Source organism: Lipophrys pholis (genome assembly GCF_963383615.2).
Source record: "Lipophrys pholis genome assembly, chromosome: 12".
Lineage (NCBI taxonomy): Eukaryota > Metazoa > Chordata > Actinopteri > Blenniiformes > Blenniidae > Lipophrys > Lipophrys pholis.
In genome coordinates this window covers 7663735-7686432 of record NC_137641.1, presented here as the reverse complement: position 1 = coordinate 7686432, position 22698 = coordinate 7663735, and the positions used below count along the sequence as shown (strand labels likewise).

The following is a 22698-nucleotide window of genomic DNA, read 5'->3' as shown; positions in this document are numbered from 1 at the left end:
GAGTGGCGGCAGCAATTTCAGCGCTACTGAGTCGCCACGAAGCTTAACCAAGAGGACGGAGAGGTCCGGGTCTGTACACTGCTATATTCACTCGGAAAAGAAGCAGAACAAGTGTACAAGATTTTCACATTCGAAGATGGGGAAGAAGAGCATGACTACGAGATTTTGTTCAAGCAGATAGTATAATTATGCTGCACTGTACAGCTTTCAGGTCAATAAGTTGTCTATACGGCTTTTCAGGAAAATAAGTTGTCTGGAGGATTTAGAATTAAGTTTCCGTTGGGCCGTTATGGTGTGGGTGATGGAGATCAGAGGTGCTGTATCCTCTCAGTTCACTGTGAATAATGCTACATGGTAATGCACCAATGGAGGCTGCAGCCATGCAAGGCACTGTCACTCCAATGGGAGCAATTTGGGGTTCAGTGTCTTGTTCAAAGATACTTCCGTATGTGAACAGGTGGAGACAGGAATCAAACCTGCAACCTTCCGATTGGGAGACGACCGCTCTGATACAAAACTCAACTTCCACCATGAAAGTTAAGTATTGTAATCAGTGTGAGTATAGTGTGAAGGATGCAAAAGCTTATGGAAGCTTTAGTAAACTCCATTTGACAAAAAATGTAACCTTACAGATAAAATCTCCTCTTGTAGCCTTTTTCAGGACATATTTAAAGAAACTGACATGAAAACTGGAGAAGAAATGTCATCTAACTCAATTAGAAGTATTTCGAACGTCCTGGAGAGATAGTTTGTCAATCTTTAAAAAAAAAAAAAGCCTTTCTCAAAACTGGAACTGCCTCCTATTCCTCCTTAATAGAAGAAAAGAAGAAGAACCCAAGGTTTCTCTTCAGATCTATAGTCAGGCTGACAAAAAGTCACAGCTCTGTTGAACCTCATATCCCTTTAACTTTGAGCAGTAAAGACTTTCTAAACTTCTTTACCAACTGAATTCGAACCATTGGGGATAAAATAAGACTCCCTACTCAAAGATGTCACAGACTGATCAACCACATTTTGATATTTGTCAGTAGAACCTGATTTCCAGTTATTCAGCTTCCGTCCTATAGAGCTCTCTGAGTTATCCTCAATTGTGGCTTCATCTAAACCGACAACATGTCTCTTAGATCCAATCTAAACTATGTAAAGACACGAGCCTGACAGAGGCAGTAATGTGTGCGCGGTGGTTTGTGTGTGGTTACTGAATAAAACATGGTGAACTGGCAGTATAACTCCACGTCCCTGTCTCTGGACTCTGGGGTCCTCTGCTACCATGTAGAAACAACACATCTGAGTCTTTTCAGTCAGATTCATCGCGGCACAAAGACAGCTCTGGTCAAAGTTACTAATGATGTTCTCTTCTGGTCTGTGTTCTGGTCTGTGTTCTGGTCCTGTTAGATCTCAGCCCTGAATTTGATTCTGCTGATCAGAACATTCTTGTACAGAGACTGGAACTCTACACTTTGTTCATGTTCATGATGGCTCTCGAGCTCAGACTTAAAGTTTAACATGGAGTTCCCCAGGGTTCTGTCTGAGGACCTATGCTTTTCACATTAAACATGCTTCCTGTAGGGAATATTGTATGCTATGTTATGCTATACCATGATGATACACACAGACTTCAAACTGTGTTTTCAAGCACATTTCAGAAACAAACAAAAAAAAATCCCATGTGAATTTCTATTTCCATAGTTTAAAATGGTTTGGATACCAACAAAAGAACAAAATATCAGATTTAACATAACATGCAATGTCATTTCAATAAGACTTTACAAAAAACATTAAAAAGATAATTCACTGCTGCTCATAGTGATTTCGCGTTTTGATCCTTCGATGTCGGCTCTTCCTATCATTGGCAAGCAGAATTCACTAAGCGTTGGATTAGTAATCTATTTATCTATGAAACCAGATGATAGTGATCGGCTTGTTGAACTAGCAGCTTGTCTGAAAGACATAAAAGCTTATCTGATTACAGATCCTCCAAGCTGTAATTTTCTGCTTCTGAACTCATAAAACAGAAGTTAGTCATGACAGGAACCACGAGAGATCCCATCATTCTAAAATGAGCTTCTCTTCATTGTTAAATCTACAATAGAATTTTAAATCAACTTTAAACCTGTAAAACTCTTAACAACCAGGCTCCATTGCATCTTAAAGACGGTTAGTCCCATATCGAGTGCTTCCCCCGGGAGGTTCCGAGGTTTTCTAGAAGTAAAATGTGAGGCAGAGATTTCAGCTCTCAGGTTCCTCTCATGTGGAACCAGCTCCCAGTTTCAGATAAGGAGGCTGACACAGTCTCTACTTTGAAGGTTGGGCTTAAAGGGGTCATATAGCACATCTTATCAACACTTTCACGTGGGTCTCGCTGGTCCCAAAATGTATTGAAAGTTTATTGGCCCAAATCCAGCTTTTCCATGATTTTCCACCCAGGGCAGAAAATCAGGCAGGTCCGCCACTGATAAGATCATAGGAGCTTCATTCAGAATCTGCTGTGTCTGTGTGAGCTGGACTGGCTCCGCCCACACATGCCCATCTTGGGAAGAGGAGGAAGTACTTCCTCTCGGGGTGCCATGTGCCAGAGCAGAGCTGCCTAATTGTGTGAGGGTCAAAGGGAGGGCCTACCTTAATTGGGATTGGCTGAACCCCTGATGACACTATATAGGGTTTGAGTTCTGATTGGCTGGTTGGAGCAACACACTTTGTAAAGATTGAAACAAGCCAGAGAGAGAGGACAGACTTTCTTCACTTCTGGGGCGTCAGTCCAGGTATGGGGATGATTAATACGGTTGGAAAACCATCAAAAATTTAATTTTGCATAATATGATCCCTTTAAGACTTTTTTATAAAGCTTACAGTTCCGGATGCTTCAGGCCATTTTCAAGGTAAGCTGCCATTGGTTTAGACTGCTGAAGGACCTAAACTGAGCTTCTTTTCATTCTCATTCACAATGTGTCACTCTTACATGTCACTGTCCGTCCTCTCATATTCTCTTTCTATCCCTTAATCATAACTGGAAAAGCAGAAAGCTGCAGCCTCTGCGCCTGGTTCTGCAGGTTTCTTCCTATTAAGAGGGGGAGTTTTCATTTCCACTGTCGCTTGCTCATGTGGACTTGTTGGGGTTTCTTTACAAAAGTGTCTTGAAATGTTGTATTTGCACTATATAAATATATTTTATCTGAATTGAATTTAGGTGATTAGTACGGTGGCCCAGGAGGGCCAACAACACAACACAACAACAAAGAGCCACAACACAACAACAAAAGCCACAACACAACAACAAAGAGCCTCAACAGAACAACAAAAGCCACAATACACCAATAAAAGTTCTTAAAAGTTCTCAGACTGCTGCGTCCTTCCGATGTGGCGTTTTGTTGTTGTGTTGTGGCTCTTTGTTGTTGTGTTGCAACTTTTGTTGTTGTGTTGCGGCTTTTGTTGTGTTGCGGCTTTTGTTGTTGTGTTGTGACTTTTGTTGTTGTGTTGCGGCTTTTGTTGTGTTGTGACTTTTGTTGTTGTGTTGTGGCTTTTGTTGTGTTGCAGCTTTTGTGGTTGTGTTGTGACTTTTGTTGTGTTGCGGCTTTTGTTGTTGTGTTGTGGCTCTTTGTTGTTGTGTTGTGACTTTTGTTGTTGTGTTGCGGCTTTTGTTGTGTTGTGACTTTTGTTGTTGTGTTGTGGCTTTTGTTGTGTTGCAGCTTTTGTGGTTGTGTTGTGACTTTTGTTGTTGTGTTGCGGCTTTTGTTGTGTTGTGACTTTTGTTGTTGTGTTGTGGCTTTTGTTGTGTTGCAGCTTTTGTGGTTGTGTTGTGACTTTTGTTGTGTTGCGGCTTTTGTTGTTGTGTTGTGGCTCTTTGTTGTTGTGTTGTGACTTTTGTTGTTGTGTTGCGGCTTTTGTTGTGTTGTGACTTTTGTTGTTGTGTTGTGGCTTTTGTTGTGTTGCAGCTTTTGTGGTTGTGTTGTGACTTTTGTTGTGTTGCGGCTTTTGTTGTTGTGTTGTGGCTCTTTGTTGTTGTGTTTTGGCTTTTGTTGTTGTGTTGTGTTGTTGGCCCTTCTGGGCCACCGTAGATTAGCTACTGAAAATGTCAATTGAGTGAAATTTTTTCTCCTTTACTTTCACAAGTTTTCACCAAAAAAATATGAATATCTTATATCAGTTTTGCAGGAGTTCCAATAACAGAGTGGGTGTTTTTAATCGTTTCACAGTAATTTGGGGGCAAATCAGAGACCATAAAGGAGATGTTCAACTATTTCTAACACAACCATCATTCTTCATTGTGTATTTCCTCTCTATTACCCAACTTCTTCTTTTGTTTTTGTCAGTTATCAATGCCATCAGAAGTCAGACGAGTCCGATCTGCAATTAAAAATCCAATCCCAGAGAAGCTTTAATCAATCTTTGACTGCATTTTGTATTGTTAAGTTTCAACGCTCAATCTGCAGTTGGTCAACATCAGTTTCTGCATTGCAGATGCTCATCGGAGAGTCCTCGCTGTTATTATGGTGATGCAGATTGAGCGCCTCGTCTCTTTTTCTGTCTCTCTGTCTACACCCCTCCTCCCCCCTCCTCCCCCGTCTCTTCCAGGAACTGGTCTGGATCAGGTTCCTTCAGATCAATGGAGATCTGGGTCCGCACCGTTTACGCTATCGTTGCCAGTATTAATGCTCTTTTAATCTGCTCGGGATTACAGCCATCGATCCACTTCATCCATCCGCACACACACACACACACACACACACACACACACACACACACACACACACACACACACACACACACACACACACACACACACACACACACACACACACACACACAGCAGCAGAAACCAAAAGCTGCACAGGCAGGGAGCGAGAGCATAAGCAGCAGAGGAGAGAAAACAATGAGGTGAGTGGAGACGGGAACATGGAGGACAACAAACAAGAGTGTGTGACCACCTCCTCGTTTGTGTTTGGTCTTTGTGTCCGACTGTCACAGTATTGATCGATCATAGATACACAACAGCACATTTACATACAGAGAAGTGTCAGCTGAGACAGCTGTGTGTGTGTGTGTGTGTGTGTGTGTGTGTAGATACGTATGTAATCACTGTTCGACTTCAACATAGTTGAATTATATTTTTTGGTAAGAATTGAAGGATTAGGAAAAAGCTTTTTCTACATTTTGTGTGTCAGCGTCGATAAACTTTTTTATTCTTTTAAGTCCAGTTTGTGTGAATGTTTTTATTTACTAATTTATGCTGAATTAGTTTGAAATATGGACACGTTTAGATAAACATTTTGAAAAAACATAGTAACTTATTTGCTGACCTACTTATAAATTGGAGGGAATATTGTGCAAAGTTACTGTGATGAAAATAAGAATAAATGTATACTTGTCATTTCCAAAGACAAACAAAAGATATTAGAATAATACAAATCTGAGTTTGTGCAGGTTTTCCTTTTTTATTCACACTTTGTATGTGAGCGTAAATCCCGCCTGCAGCCTGACAGGTTTGTCCGGCCTGTCGTCGTTCATTACGCCTCTGGACAGAGTTATTTCATCTGCACTGTGACACCAATACTAATGAAGCCGAGGGAGGGAGGGGTGGAGGGGGACATCAGCAAGGAAGCACTGATGGAAAGAACAAAGGGAGTAGAAATGAGAAGGAAAGAGACATGAAACCCGGAAAAAACCTACCTGAGTATGATAGAAAATGAGCGGAAGTGAATGGATCTGTTGGGCTGCAGGATAATCTGAGTCCTCTCTGAAATCACACACCCCAAACAAGACCTCCTTCCCTGGTCTGACCCGAACTGCTCGGGATTCTGATTGGACCCAAGACTCACATATTGTCAGAAAATACACTGTTCACTGTGTAATCCGTCAGAATCCATCAAGTTGAAACAACACAGCCATAAAAACGGAAACGTTTGTTTGATTTCTTCCATCATTCCTCAAAAAAGTGAAACACTGACCGTTTACAGCTAAGTTCGCTCCGGAAAGTGCTTTTTTTTATTCAATCAACCAGCTGAAGACTGAAAACACACCATTGATGTGCCAAAGCTTCTGTCTGCTAAGACAAATCCTGAAATCCCTGTGAAATGATCTTATATTAATATTTAGGGGCTAATATGTCACAAAAAAAAGACTCTCGTCCTTTTAGTGACCCAGAAAATGGAATTAACGTACATGAATTTTATTTTCTGCTTTCTTTCATTAATTAATAACTTGAAAACACCAAACAGCAAATCAATTTCAGGATTTTAATCTTTTTGACTTTTTATGTAATTTAAGTTTTTGGCTATTTTTTCAGAATGAACATGTACATTTAAATGCTTTACATGACATAAATAGTACGAGGATAGCGGTTGCTGTTGACTGGAGTTTTGGACATGTCAAATGTTTCAAACTAAATAGATTTAATTGCGTTGTTATTTTTTTGTTATGTCCGATAATTCTATTCATCCTCTTCGTGGTCTAAAATGCTTATTGACTTCTCACAAATACATGCATTCTGCAGTTTTAGTAAATTTTGCATTTTAACGTTAAACCATCATATTCAACCATTTTCTCATTGGAGCCTTTAACATCTTAAGCAGTTCAATAAATCTATCGTTAACTAATAGCACAATTAAAACGGCTGTATTTGCTGAGGACCATTTTCAGAGTCAAAGTATTTACATTAAAATACAACGAGCTCAGGATTCAGAAAATGGAAAATGAGTTACAGTTTGACGGTACATAACACAGGAACTGATGCATTCGATAGATCTATACTAATATAGAGAATACATTTGGTGGAATTGTATAAACAGATAGCTAGGACCTCTGTGAGGATTCAGAGGTGTGCGTGTGTGTGTGTGTGTGTGTGTGTGTGTGTGTGTGTGTGTGCGTGTGTGTGTGTGTGTGTGTGTGTGTGTGTGTGTGTGTGTGTGTGTGTGTGTGTGTGTGTGTGTGTGTGTGTGTGTGTGCGTGTGAGTGTGTGTGTGTGTGTGTGTGTGTGTGTGTGGGTCCGGCCAGCGCTGTGTATTCTCCCAGCGCCCCGCCACAATAAATTCAGAGTCCAGTTGTCACGTTTGATTTGACCGTCCTAATAAAGAGGCGACAGGACCATTTTCTCCCCTGAACCCGAGCCGCTCAGGCGGCCCCGGCACCTCGTCCACCGGCCCAATAGCGCCGGGGCTCAGTAATTGGTGTAGACAGTCTTAACGAAAAATCACTTGGCCGGTGTTCTGATATTTATATTGGAAGCTACAGCAAAGGTTGTAGAAGGAGCCTGGTGCTTTGATGAATGAATATGATGCAGGTGCAGCTCTGAAAATCTAATATTTGTGCACATTAGCAAAGACTATTTGTTCAAGAATGTGAAGACAGAAAGTTACTCATACAACTTCTGAGTTTGACTTGAATTTGAATGAGGCGTCTGAGCTGTTGATGTTATGGAACATGTTTGTGCTCACTCACACACTGTCATCTGCTCTCCCCAGCTGCTCTGGTCTTTTCTTGTCTGCGTTCGCACTGCCAGTGGGCACTCTGAAATGACATAGCACGACGTGAGCAGGTCTTACCAAGATATTTGCAAAGACTTCAAAGTCACACATTATCCAAAGGCTTAATAAAGCCTGGACTGTTACGCAACCATTATGCTCTCCTTCTCCTCGGCGATGCTCTGCCTAATCCTGGATGTGGGTATTTCCATTGGTTAACTAACAGACAATAGTGTATTTCCATGGTTGATATATAATAACACACTATAAGTTGGTATTCTGTGTTTGGATCATCGGACCTTGTGAATTATGCTCCTTAAATGAAGAATCCAAGACCAAATGTTGACTTCAGTGGGATTTCAAACATGTTCGCTGACCACATGAACCTGGATTTTGGATAATCCAAGTAAAATTTGCACATGTCAAAGAAAAGCCCGTTAAAACTGCTGGATGATTTTATTCTGAACACTCCTGCTTATGTTGGGTGACAGTAGGTTCGTCCAACAAAGAAGAGGGTGGGAGCCTTTTCTTAAAACCAATCTGGGGTCTCCAAGAAAGGAGGCTTGGAAGTCATTGCTCAAGGTCACTACAGTTAGTCTTGCTGAGGAAAAGGAATAAAAAAGAGAGCACTACTTGAAAAAAAAAAATCAATTGTATAGAGTTGTAGGGTCTGAAAAAGGAGGATCCCTGAATAGGTTCTTGAAATAGAGATGAGTTTGTCTGGTCAGAAAACTTCCTTCAGATATTTTGACTGTTCCTATATGGAGGTTGGGAATGTGACTGTGATTGTTATACTTTAAGTTACTCTACCAGAAGAAATCTTGAAAACATACTTGACATAAAAGGTCTCACGTCTGCACAGAGAGTAAAGCAACACACGAAAACAAAACCATCACCACTCATTTCCACAAATTTCCTACCTGCAGTTTCCTAAATCGATGGCACCAAAGTCGATATGTTTACAGACAAACTGGAATCTGTGGCCGTCAAACTATGTTTCACTGACTGATGCCATCTTTGGAAACTTGCTGCAAGGGTTTCTGGGATATCAAAGATGGTGTCATGCAGCTGAAGCCAAATTATCAACAACATCTGACCAATTCAGCCCGAAAAAAAAAAAAGGTAGACTTTCTCATAGAGATTATTCAAGCCATGAGAACCGTCTGAAATGTTGTGGAAGTGATCGTTAATCGTTTTCTCAGTGCGAGTGCAAGACGTTAACAAACCAGGGATGTTCTGGGACTTTTAAATGCTGAAACAACATGTTTGCATAAGTGTAACGAAGAATGTCCTTCAGAGAGGTTTTGATTTACATCAATAACTAAAACTGGGTCCTAAATTAGATTTTCCCCGTGTGGATTCTGGTAGAGGAACTTTAAAGTAGGAGAAAAGAGGAAAATATATATGGAGGGTCTGATTTGGGGGCTGGATAAATAAAACTACTGTTCAAAGTGAGTAAAGAAGCAAGGTCGGATCAGGTTTCTGATCCATTTAATCGTTTAAGATTACTATTCATAATCACTTCATTCTAATATATTTCTTTTATTTGCTTGTGCAGCACTATGAAATGCCTTGTGTCTGAAATAAATAAGAATTTATATATGAATAAATAAGAATAAATGTATTTGCCTTGCCCTGCCCTGCCTTGACTGACCTTGCCTTGTGTCAACAATGTGCCGTTTTTAAATTATCACAGTATTTCTGGTAGAAAAAAAGACATAAAAAAATCACTAGTCACAATTTAAAGAAACTTTCAATGCCAAGATTTTTTAACAGGAAGCTTTGTTTTTGTCGGTCAATTGTATTTTAAAGAAAATAAGTTCTTGACCAACACATAATATGAGCAGGATATTATTATCGCTGGCGATTGACCTAGATTAATCTTCTCTCTCTACGGTTCCGGTTTGGGCGAACAATCCTTTGGCAATGTAAACTTCGACATACCGTACCGGGACAGTCAAGACAGTTTTCCTTTTATTATGAAAACCAAACCGTACATTTCACTTCCCACAGCTTTGACCATCAAAGATTGAAGCGTGGCATGCTAACGGCAGCTAATGTAACTCTCCAGAGGTTTTGAACTCCACACCGCTGACTTCTTTGCTTTCAAGCCTGTTTTCAACACCACCTGATGCCGGCTATTGAGTATATTTATCTGACTCCACGCGGCACCCTTCAAGTCACAAAAGTCTATTTATCAATCGTGGAAGCAGCTGCGCTCGCCAGAACCTGGACCCTGTCACGTCTCCGTTTCTGGGCTCTGAAACTGCTATCGACAGGATAAGACAGAGACAACGCTTTCCGTCAAATCTTCTCACGCAGACACACAAACAAACATCGCAAGTCTGTTCTCAGCAGCCCAAAATCCATTATTACAGATCGATGACAGTCTGTGAATATGCAAGAGGTCAGGAAAGAAACCCTGCAAATGGACACAAGCTGTGTTCTCAGTCTGAAAATGTAAGACCAACATACGCAGATGCACACACACACACACACACACACACACACACACACACACACACACACACACACACACACACACACACACACACACACACACACACACACACGCACACACACACTGACTGCTGGTAATCTGTGTCATGAAGCAGAGTCCAGCTTATTAATAATGCACCATGTCTGCTTTGCAGCAGGATGCTTAAAATGGAAAATATTTAGGTACGCCTGTTCAGATTTTCAGCACAGTTTAACTTAAAGTGGCCTCGCCTCTCAATCCACTCAGACTTGCAACCCAAAGGGCACCTTTGAAGATATCCTATATCTTATTTTCCATGACAACACCCAAACCAACCATGACTGGACTCTGCTGAAGACCCTGCAGCGTCGAGCCCAAACAGGCTTACATAGTAAAATGACAAAGTTAGCATATTAGCATTCGGGAGAAAGTGCTTACATTTTCTGACTGTGCTAAATAGAAGCAATCTAAATGAAAGCTTGAGTGTGCCTTGACTCAATTGTTGTACTGGAAGAATTAGCATTGTGGAAACATGGAATTTTAAGGGGGGGGTCCATAGAGGGCTGTTTTGTTGATTTGAGCATCGTTTTCTGGCCATCCATAAATCACTTGCAATCACAGCCCAACTGTGTCCTCCATCCAACCAAACAATGGCCTAATCCTTTCTCTTCCTCTCTCTCTCTCTCTCTCTCTCTCTCTCTCTCTCTCTCTCTCTCTCTCTCTCTCTCTCTCTCCCTCCATTTTGCCTGGTTAACCCGACTGCGAGGTGAAGAAGGAGTGAAGTGAGCAGACCGAGGCAGGTCACGCTGAGATTCCCATCAATAATTCATCGGGCCGCTGCTGCCTCTGCTCTTGTGTTCAATTCCCCTGACGATCACATAATACCTCCCCCCAAAAGAGCGAGAGAGAGAGAGAGAGAGAGAGAGAGAGAGAGAGAGACAGAGAGTCCAAGGAAGAACAATATGATGAGGGAAAGAAATATTTGAAATAAAATAGAATAAGATGAGAAGAACACAGAGTCCCACCCACCGCCTCCGCTCTGCCGACACCACCCTCCTCACTCCAATCACTCCAACCAACCACCAGACCTTGGGGGGACTAAAAAAAGAAAGAAAAAAAAGGTTTTCTGTTGCAAAGTAGAACGTATAAAATGTGAAGCGGTAAATTTCCAAACAGGGTTCACCCAAACAATCGTTCCTTTGTGAATGAGACAGTTCCAAAGCCAAAAATCATGCGCACAGTCTTCTGGGAAGGCTTGGCAGTCTTGTTTTGTTTTGTTTTACTCATCAATGTTTTTGGGCCACCAAGGATATTTGGGCTAATAGAGGCCATGTTTCCTGAGGTATAACTGCAAAAAACACAGCAGTAGAACTTTCTCAATCGAGAGATATGAATCTCAAAATCCCCAAAACAAAGCTGTGATTGGTCTGTCTTTTCCCCAGGGTAAAGAGAACACCAATGTTGAGGATGGTGAAGATCAACGGTCAAGGATTATTCTCACAACAAATACACAAAATGGTATAGAAACACTATATTCTGAACATTTTAATCCAAGGCAACACAAATTAAGGGATCCCGAATTCGAGATGGAGAATATCATTTGGTTGGGGTTTAAGAGACAGTAAGAAATAAAACAGCTGGTCACAAAACAATCAGGGTGAGCAGGCTGATAGAACCAAAAACCACAGAGTCCAAGGCCCGTTGATTGTACAAGCAGGGAAGTAATCCCAATGTATCTTTTGGATTTCTTCAAGAAAAGAGTCAAACGTTCAACTATTCTACAACAAAAATGGAAGGCAGAGCCAAAAATGACCACTCGTCCATCTTCTGTTGTCCCAAAAAGACCCTGGCAGGTCAAAAATTGTGTCAGATTAACAAACTGAGTTTAATGTGGGCTGGGTCCAACTGTATGCTAATGTCACCTCACTGATTCTATAAAATCCTATTCCATTCGTCATACTTATCTGGTCAAGAAAGCTGCAAAAACCACATTAACCAGTCTTTTTTTCTCCAAAATATATGGTAAATGCTATTCAAAAAAATAAATATCATTGGGCTCTTTAAACACAATGAATACACATTCAGCATTTATATTAACTTCTTAATGTACAGTTTGTAAGTTGCTGCACCTGAATTCATGTCGTGAGTCTGATAATGGGCGGCCGCACCCAAAAAGAAAGATAACACACAAAGCTGCCTTATCCTGCCTTCCATGATGCCCCTGGCTGATAATGCCACTGGCTGATAATGCCACTGGCTATTGCCCCTGGCTGATTCCCCTAGGTGTTGCCTGTAGCAGTTGCCTCTAGCAGTTGCCCCTGGCTGTTGCCCCTGGCTGATTCCCCTGGCTGATTCCCTTGGCTGATTCCCATAGGTGTTGCCCCTGGCTGATTCCCCTATTTGTTGCCTGTAGCAGTTGCCTCTAGCAGTTGCCCCTGGCTGTTGCCCCTGGCTGATTCCCCTGGCTGATTCCCTTGGCTGATTCCCATAGGTGTTGCCCCTGGCTGATTCCCCTATTTGTTGCCTGTAGCAGTTGCCTCTAGCAGTTGCCCCTGGCTGTTGCCCCTGGCTGATTCCCCTGGCTGATTCCCTTGGCTGATTCCCATAGGTGTTGCCCCTGGCTGATTCCCCTAGGTGTTGCCTATAGCAGTTGCCTCTAGCAGTTGCCCCTGGCTGTTGCCCCTGGCTGATTCCCCTGGCTGATTCCCATGGCTGATTCCCCTAGGTGTTGCCCCTGGCTGATTCCCCTAGGTGTTGCCCCTGGATGATTCCCCTAGGTGTTGCCCCTGGCTGATTCCCCTTGGTGTTGCCCCTGGCTGTTGCCCCTGGCTGATTCCCCTAGGTGTTGCCCCAAGCAGCTGCCCCTGGCTGTTGCCCCTTGGCTGATGCCCCCTGGCTTCCCAGCAAGCTCATGTCAGGAGAATATTTGCTATATGATTTGTGTTGCAGCTCCGACCTTTGACCTCAGATCTACTGGTTTCTTGTTGCGTCGACCAATTGCAGCCTCCTGTTTGTTTTAAAGTGACACTGACGGAATGGACAGAACCTGTGAAACGTGACGTGACAAAACGAACCTCCAATAAAGAGTTTCGAGAACCATTGGAGTCATACGATTAAACGGGATGTTTTCCTGAGCTTAAAGAAGCAAAGACAGATTGAAGGCTGTTTTCTCCACGCGGCTCCGCATGGCTGAATTACATCATTTCGGCCGCCACGCCCCTCCATGCGGCCTGTTCACGAGGACGTCACTGCTTCGTGCGCCTCCAGTTTTTTTCTGATTACACGAACGGAGAAATACGGAAAAAAAAGATGGCGCTGAAGACGAGGAGGACTGAAGACTTGGTTTTAAAGACACAAAAAGCACAACGCTGCACATCCACACTGGAAACACGAGATTTGACTCATAGACGCCGATTTGCTTCAGTGTCGGACTTGAACAGAGGGAAAATTCAATCCTAAACAATAGATGCATGCTCCGGTCCGCTCTCCACTTGCAGGATCACCTGCTGGTGTCACAGAGAAGAAGTCTACTTCTTCTACTCTAACTTAATACTGCGGTGGAAGTGTGTTTGCGATGCACTGCCCCCTGCAGCTTGTAGTATAAATGGCACACACGTTCTCTCGGTGGTGATTCTGCACGCCTAAGTTTCACATGTCACGCCCGTGCGTCAAGCCTACAACAGCCTTTAGAATGAGTACTTGGGCTCCAATTTTACACAACACATCTGTAAGACTTAAAATGAACGTGGTAGTACGAAGTACGGACCTCATTTCTGTGCGTTAAGCTGAATACATTCTCAGCCAGACACACTTTCCAATAGCACAGGGTCAAACGAATGAACAAATGAAAGGATATCTGTGCAGCCGACAAAGCATTGGACACAGCAAGTTTTCTGCTAAAGTGACGTTTTTTTTTAAGGTAATACTGAAACTTGCACGAGCCTCTTGGATGGATTAGCTTAGCCTTAGCTTGTAGGGCGTGGCCTCTCGTCCGATTCTCAGTGAAATTGGAGAACTGGGAACGTCTCAGTTCCCACTTCGGAACTTTCACTTGACAATAAAAACAGATCAACAAAGCGTGAATGATTCTTGTAATGTCAAAAATCGTGGATATCATGATGGACGTAGCGAGCAAACGGCTAGCTAAACGGTTTTCATGTAGCTGGGAACTTGTAGAAGTGTCAGTTGGTAAAGTCCCGTTTCCGAATTGGTTTACATAGTCAAAACAAAAGTTATCCACATTAAAGTCAGAAAATAAAAGATAAACATTATCTTCACCTACACAAGGTGACACAAGTTGAAAATGAAGCCGGTACGGTTGATACCGTGGACAGACGTCGCTGTGCAGAGGTGATGTGGTTCAGTCGTTTCAGTTTATCAGAGTTTCAGATAAATTGCAGCATCAGGACAAGTTAGTGATGAAATCATGTCGTGTTGACGCTCACGTCACTGCGAACTGGAAATGTTATGAAAAAACATGTTTTCCATACACACCACTTATCTTAGAAGCTTTTAATTCTGGTGGGTCCACAGCCTTTATGAATAAAAGAGATATTTTTGCAACTTTTCACCGAATAAGACGCGACACGAGCCAAACAATATTTAACCCTCAAAATGAAGATGACGTCGCTCGTGAGCGTCGTTGCACTTATATGATTAAAGAGCTATAATAAAATGACATGTTGACATTTTATACTTTGTCATTGTGTTGCCATCTGAGTTGCATTAGCAATGTTAGCATTATAGATTTTTCTTAAACAGTTTTATCCATTATTAACAAGTCACACCATTTCAGCTTCGTTTGATAATTGAGTATTTTAACCCATTTCAGCAGTTTTATCTTCTATTAAACAGTTTTAACTGTTTATTAACACTTTAAGATACTTTGATTTTAACAGAATCAAACGCAAAAAACTGTGTTTCACTTTCAATATGAACTTTTAATAGATTGTCAATGTTTATTGGACTATCTGAGTATAAAGACGACGGTCCGTTACTATCCTGCTCCCGAGGTCCTTTAACAGCTGACTCGGAAACTTCCTACTGTCCCAGTTGGAGAGCAACCAGGTGTTTTTCCACAATGGACAACTCATGAACAAACGCAACTGTGATTAGAAAATTAAAAATTGGAAGAATACATACAAAGAAGAAAAACAAGTGAAGAAGTAAAGAAATTAATTCAGATTCATATCAGCTGCTTCTGTTTTCATCCAATGACAATAAAGATCTTGTGTTATGCTAAACATACTGCGACCCAATATATGTTGGTCACTTATAGGGTTACACAGATACCAATACCAGTACTGCGTGGTGTACCTGAACTCGTGAAAGATCCCCTATAAAACCTGGTGAGTATTACGTGACGTCAAGCGCCGGCAAGGTCGCCGGCAATTACACCAGAGGATGAGCGATGTCCGTGGTTTGGAGATTCGTTAATATTGATAAGAGTAACACAAGTAAGACAGACGGTAAATTCTGTTACGCCAAAATATCAAGAGGAGGTGAAGGATACTTCGTACAACATCAACAACTTCATCACCAGAGACACCGGAACCAGCAGAGTTAGCCCGACGTCGCTCTGCAGTTTAACTGCTCAGTGGATCCAGGGCGATCTTACTCCGAGCCATGCTACATGCTACATGCTACATAAAAATAAGTTTCAAGGGTCACACACCAACAATGCTACATGCTAAACATGATTAGAGTATGACTGATTTATGGCATTTAATAAGTATTCCTATCGTAACTCGCGATTGGCAAGTAGCCGCAGGTTAGTACTCGTATTTGTACTCGGCCTTTAAAAAAGTGTTATGGGTGCGTCCCTATTAATTTACCATTATCGCAATATCAAAATATGCATTAAAATATTGTGAAAGATTGACTGAGTTACAGAAGATCATGATTCAATGCACGATGCATTTATTCCCTACATGTTGACATTTTTGGCCTTAATGCCCTTAAATGTCCCCGGCGAGCGAATAAATAGTGGTGATTGTAAATGTGGGGTGCAAGTGAACGAACAACTGGAAGTAGAAAGACGTTAACATCAAGTATTTACCACAAGATTATCTCATATATTTTCCTAAACGTTAGGGGGCTTTGAAATCTGTGAAATCAACGTCATTGGCACAAAGCTGGAAGTTTTAATGGATCAAGTCTCTCTCACTGTCACACACACACACACACACACACACACACACACACACACACACACACACACACACACACACACACACACACACACACACACACACACACACACACACACACACACACACACACACACACACACACACACACGGCAGTGGGGAAGCAGATGAGAGTTGGACAGGACTAAAAGAACGAGGCTGCTCGGTGACATTTTACAACACACAGGGGAGCACAGACCACATGATCCTGCTCCTCCTCCTCCTGCTCCTCTTCCTCCTGCTCCTCCTCCTCCTGTTCCTCCTCCTCCTGCAGCTCCACCCTCTGCCCTCCATCACTCATGTCACCCCCCATTACCCCACATTGTCAAATAGCAGCTTCACGCCTCTGCAGAGCTCCGACTGTTCAGATTTCCACATCAGATTGTCTGTCTGTGCTCATAATCCAACATATTTGCATTATAATAAGTTTCACACACAAAATCTCAATCTCCAAGCATTTCACACAAACAACGGGATCCTTATTATTACAGAGAAACGATAGGGAATATATCAGACTAATAATGAGAGAATATCTGCATTAAAGTTGAATTAAAGTTGTCTTTTCTATTTTGAATAAACGAAAGTGTAAATGTTGTTGCTGATTATTTAAATGTATTAACAATGTAAAACTACAGATAAGAAAACTTTAATCATGTTGAGAGCTACAATGTTAATTGTGTCTATTTTAATGGATTGTTTAACATTATTAGAATTAGAGCAATTAGTTTAACACAAAAAACCAACGGAATGAGACGTTTTAATGAGAATCAATAGATTTGATGATTTACATATTAGAATATATTAATGTGACAATGTCAAGGAATAATTTAAAAATAAATGTTTTTGCTTTACCACAGTTAGAAATGACCCCACGTGCCAAAAACTAGTCAAACGCAGAATTAAAGTTTAAACGAGCCGCCAGGTTCCCTCATCTGCTGCATCAGGAAACGACATTTCTGCTGTTCTGCTTCATGTAGATTATTATATAAGAAATTGTACGACAATACGTTATTTCCAAAGTCAGATTCAGATGACTTTATTGTCATTCTGGTAAATTACAACAATCTCTTCTGGCCCTGCAGAATGAAACGAGGATGCAGGGTCAGCGATAAAAACACACACGATTCTAAAGTAGCTGAGATGAAATAAGTTCTCAAATGCAGTTGCGGAAGTTCAGTCCATGAGAATAAATAATTAAAAACATGTAAAAATGTATTTTGACTGAACATATTCATACGTATTTGCAAAGAAATAAAAAATATGGCTCATCTATATTTTAAATTATGTGAAGTGATTCTTTTTAAATGTATATTCTAAGTCTCCATATTTAAAAACACACGATTATATTACTTTACCTGTTCTGATTGTTGTTGATTCGCCCTCACTGATATCTTCAAAATAAACATCAATACATTAAATTAGTGAACGTTTTGGAGAATAACGTCACAAAACTATTCTGATGTGATTTTACTTGAAATAATTCTGGATTATCTTCACATGAATAAGGTTAAAAAAAATGAGGCACATTTATATTTCTTGTTTAATTAAAAGATTAAGAAATAGATCCTTGAAAACACATGAAGGGACGTGTCTCTTTTTATTTGTTTCTCTGCTGAATAAAGGATTTTCCATCTCACTGATATTTCTACCCAGCAAGAGAAATAATTATAAGTTTCAGCTCTTCTGAATTGATTTTTGATTATTTAAATATTAATTTATTTGCATGAGCATGTTTATTTTTTTTCTGTCTTTATACAGAGAACATAACTATGAATGAAGCTGTTGAATATTCTGTTGATTCTTTTATGACGGACTGACTGTGTGACTGAGTGTGTGTGTGTGTGTGTGTGTGTGTGTGTGTGTGTGTGTGTGTGTGTGTGTGTGTGTGTGTGTGTGTGTGTGTGTGTGTGTGTGTGTGTGAACGAAACAAATGTTGTGTTACTATTATTATTATTATTATGATTATTATGACTATATCTCTATTTGTAATTATATAATAACGAGCACATGTTAAACAATACAATGAAACTAAGTCTTTTTTTTAGCTTGTATGGAATTTGTGTAACTTATCTACTCATAAAATAATATGTATATACATACATACTGTATATATATTTATAAAAGAATCATTAAAATCCCCTCAATATAATCCTCAAAGTGCAATTGAACAAGTTAGGATGTTTTCAGGGGTTTAAATAGGAATATGGTCATTTCAAGCCACAAAGTGTTAAAAATATTGACAGAATTATTTGGAAAATTATATTTTTTTCTAACAAAGACGATGAGATAATAATGTTGAAACTTAGAAATGTAAATAATGTTTTCTGTGCTCTCAGTTTAGGATTTCCTTCTTTTTCACTGGTTTTGTCCTGAAAGCACGTTGATCTAAATCACACATACAAAGAGATAAAAACTAATTGGTTCTGTTAGATTTCTTTTGATTGGATCAATACCAATCAGACTTTCAATTCTCCTGTAAAATCTGATTATTTTAACAGTCGAAAGCTGCAGTTCAGAACATACAACTGTATCTTTACACTCAATGACGAACACCATTAATCCGAATCATTAGAATTTCTATTAAATGAGGAAAACAATCAGCATTTATTATTGTTTTTTGCGCTATTTATGACAAAAGTATCAATACTGTAGAATATGATGTATTTTGGGGGGGAAGTAAAGAAATGTGGTTTCATTTGGCAGCTTCAAACAAACTTATCATTTAAAAAAAACATCCTTAGTCCAAACTCTATTTTATAGGCAGTTCGTGAAAATCTTTTTTTTTTTTTACACATAAGAGTTATTTGCTTCCTTCAAACACTAATTAGACATCAAAATGTGCAGAAGAATATTTATCAGGGGAGTGTGAAAGCTATTTGTTGTGAAATTATTGCTTTTTAAGTGTTTTTGTGTCTGTTTGGAGGATCAAAAGTTCACAAATTCAACAATTTGGAGCCATTTGTGAAGACGTCTGCTAGACTTTTGACATAAAGTGACATGAAGTGATATTAAAGTGATATAAAGTGATATATGGGAGCAGCCAGAGCTCTGCAAACACACAACGACCACACAGAGAACTGAAGTATCAGCAAACTGAACCCAGAAACCACATCGACAGCTGAATAACAGCTCTGCTTTGAGAACGGTGTTGCACTCCGGAGGAAGAATACCACAAACTTCTCCTCCCAAAGCTTCAACAGGAACCGAATGAAACAAATGACTTTAAATATTTCCCAGAAATGTTGTGGTTTTTTTTTCATTTTCAGTGTGGAAATGTATTTAATTTTGATTTTGTCACTTTGATTCTCCTTTTCTTTTTATTTCTATTAACCTAAAAATAATAAGAGAACATGTAAATATGTTAAATTGTTTAGTCTGATCATGTCTGATGCTTTGGGGGGAAATGTGCTTCTTTAAGTCACACACAATTGTCCCATTGTAAGATTATAAAAAATATGGTACAAAAAGTCCTTTGACGAAAGTAACATAGAGATATATTTAACATTTTGTATATAAAAAACACTCTTAAGAATAGTATTAGTATCTATCAGTACTATGTTGTAAAGGTCATAATATATAAAAAGCTGCATGATTACTAAAAAACAAAGAAAAAATAAAACAAGTCATTCAAATATTGAAAATTACATAAACTAGGCCCGATTGCTTCCTTATGAACCACTTGAAAAACTGAAGAAAGATTTTAAGTCCAAATATCAGTTTGCATAATAAATGTAAAATAAAAGCAAACATGATGTCATATTAAAATTAAAAGCCTCAAATTAAAATCTCAATGCTCAGAAAATCGTTGTCAATTAAAATCTCGGATTATTAAAGTAGAACTTCATCCTTTAATGAGGATCATAATATTCTGGGGGGATTTTTTTTTTTAACAGCAGAGGCTCGTTTTGATGGAGATGGGAGACAATCGCGGCAGTTGGAGGGACACTAGAGGGGGCAGCAGACCACCGAGGACACTCAAAGAAGCCCTCTGACCCCCCCCCCCCCCCCCCCCCCCGCCCCGCCCCCGAATAACTAATCCAACAGAATCTCCTTTAAACTGACTGAAAACGTCCCATTTGAAATCCATTCAGCTCCTTTGTCATTTCTATTCTACAAACTTCTCATTTCGGTTTGACACGCAGTGTTTCTGAAATCCCATCCTGACCTTTTTCTGCTTTTCGGTGATAAATACGCGCCGTGTTTCCCGGTAAAACCGGATCCGGGTCGCGCGCGGCACGGTGACTGTTGGAGGGAAATCCCCACGACCTTGTCTTTTCCTATCGATCCCTTGCTATTGATCAATAATGGTAATCATACCACCGGTGATTTGAGACCAATTTCATCCCGGATAAATTGAAGTGGATGAGCGCACCAAAAGCAAACCAGCAGGAGTTTGGGAAAAGGAAAGGCTGACACTTTATATATATTTTTTTTAGATCCTGTTCTGATCCAGATCAAAACAAACCGAGCCAGCAGCATGAGCCCGGCAGGCTGCTTGTTGTGCTCCTACCTGCCAGTCTGAGAGCCGACATCCTCTGAAACTCGGGCTCCTGCAGCCACTTCCACATCCTCCGGAAGGTCTCCCGGCCGGACTTTAGTTTACTCCACGGTTTGGGGTTCCGGAGCAGGTCGGACAGGGTCCCCTGGGAGCGGCACAGCACCCGCTGGGCGAAGATGGCCTGCGGGATGCTGTACCTCTTCAGCTCCGCCGTGATCCTCTGCGCAACCTCCTTGGTGTTGATTTCCTCCAGCTGCCCCGAGCCGTTCCCCCCCTGCGTCCCCGAGGAGGAGGGCGGTCTGTCCCGGGTGGAGGCCAACACGGGCCCGTGGGATGGAGACTGGAGGTGGGTGTGGGGGTGGTGGCCCGCCGAGGACGCGCCCGGGTGCCCCGGGTGATGCATCCCGTTCAGGTGCGGCATCATCCCGGCCGCCGGGCCGCCGAGGCCTCGGTGCTGGTGGTGCTCCCCTCTGCTCAGCATGGACGCGGTGTGGTGCGCGTCGAAGTTCAGCATCTTGTCGTGGCCCCCGTGCGTCGTGGTGCCGTAGTTGTGGAGCCCCTGCTGGGTGTTGTGGATGGAGCCCAGGCCGTTGCCCAGCACCGGAGACAGGCTCTGACCCATCCCGGACATGTGGTCTTTGTGGTAGGGACTGTAGATGTTGTTCATGCCCGGTAGTCCCCGCTCGTCCCGCATCAGAGTGAAGCTCCCGCTGACGTTCCCGGAGAGCCGCTGGTGGTGGTGGTGGTGATGGTGGTGGTGGTGGAACTTGTCGGACACGGTGGAGATGGGCGGCAGCGGTTGCAGCGGGGTTAAGGTGGTGTAGGTGCCGCTCATCCCCATCCCGGGAGAGGAGGTGTCGCACGGCACGCTCATGGCGTGGTGCAGCGGCAGGGACAGCTCCGGCCGGTACTCCCCGCTGCCGTCCAGGATCGTGGCCATGCCGGACACCATGGCGGAGCGGGACGAGGCGGCGGCGGCGGCGGCCAGGTCCTGGTGTATCCGCAGGGTGGACGCCGCCGCCGCCGCCGCGGCCACCGCCGAGCCGCCGCGGCCGTGGTGCGGGCTGTGTCCGCTCATCAGCTCCGCGTCAGGTGCCATGGAGCTGACCGCCACCCCGCCATGCAGGCTGCCAATGCTGTCCATTGTCATGTCCGTGTTCATGGCGTACGCGTCCAGGTCCTTGGCCAGGCATCGATAGGCGTTAGTGTAGGCAGTCTTCATTCATCTGTCTCTCAGTCCATCAGGATTCAGAATTCTCTCTCCGTCCTCCTCCTCCTTTCTCCGGCTGCTTCTCCCGGGATGCTCCGGGATGGGTCAGAGCCGTCTCCCCGCTCCGCCGTCACTCCCTCTGTACTTCCCCCGTCTCCTTAAGGCCTCTCCAGCTCGGTGTGTCGGTGTGTTTCCCCCGGTGTGCGCACATTGGGAAAAAAAAAAAAGAAAAATTAAAATGATGTTTTCATGTGTCTCGTGCGGGCCTGTGCGGTGGCTCCCCCATATCCCGCTGCCCCGTCGTCCAGCCCGGTCCTCCTCCTGCGGTGTTCTGCTGCTCGGACCGGAGCTGTCCGCGGTCCCTGCTGCAGGGACGGGGGGCGGGAGCACCGCTATGACTGACAGCACAGCGGGCCAATCAGACAAGCGGCACGGACAGAAGGAGCGCTCTGTGTCGATGGATCAGCCAATCAGAGACCAGTGCGCGTCGGACAATGAAACTGCTGCTGCGAAGACGAAAAAGCACTATTTCTACAATAATTCTCATTCTCCAAAGACAAAAAGTGCTTAATTTATCATATAGCAGCATTGTTTTTAATTTCTAAGCGCATCTACCGTTTATAAAGTATAACCTCCTGTAATTACGACATTAAGCAATAACTTCTCAAAATAATAATAACTTCTTCCGGAGACTGCAGCTGTTGATTAGATCAGACTGAATTCTGATAAGTATTTTATAAATGAGGAGCCAACACACTGAGTCTGCAGTCGAGGGTTGTAGATTCCCTCTTTGAATTGAAGCAGAAAACAGCCTCACAAATAGCGGGAACATGAAAATCATAATAAATCCACTTCATTCTATACAA

General features: G+C 42.1%; 1 protein-coding gene across 2 annotated transcripts in view; it reads right to left on the bottom strand.

Moving 5' to 3' along the window:
- The window catches only part of onecut2 (one cut homeobox 2), a gene marked incomplete at its 5' end in the record, with an annotated part of 57979 nt that extends 36135 nt beyond the window's left edge, over window positions 1–21844 (bottom strand). The window contains 2 exons of one of the 2 annotated variants that reach the window (XM_080476960.1): window positions 7435–7503; window positions 20635–21844. In XM_080476960.1, coding sequence (XP_080333086.1) covers window positions 7435–7503; window positions 20635–21844 — 1279 coding nt within the window. The remainder of the gene's footprint in view (window positions 1–7434; window positions 7504–20634) is intronic. The other variant, XM_080476961.1, reaches the window with a different exon arrangement.
- Window positions 21845–22698: the final 854 nt, after the last annotated feature.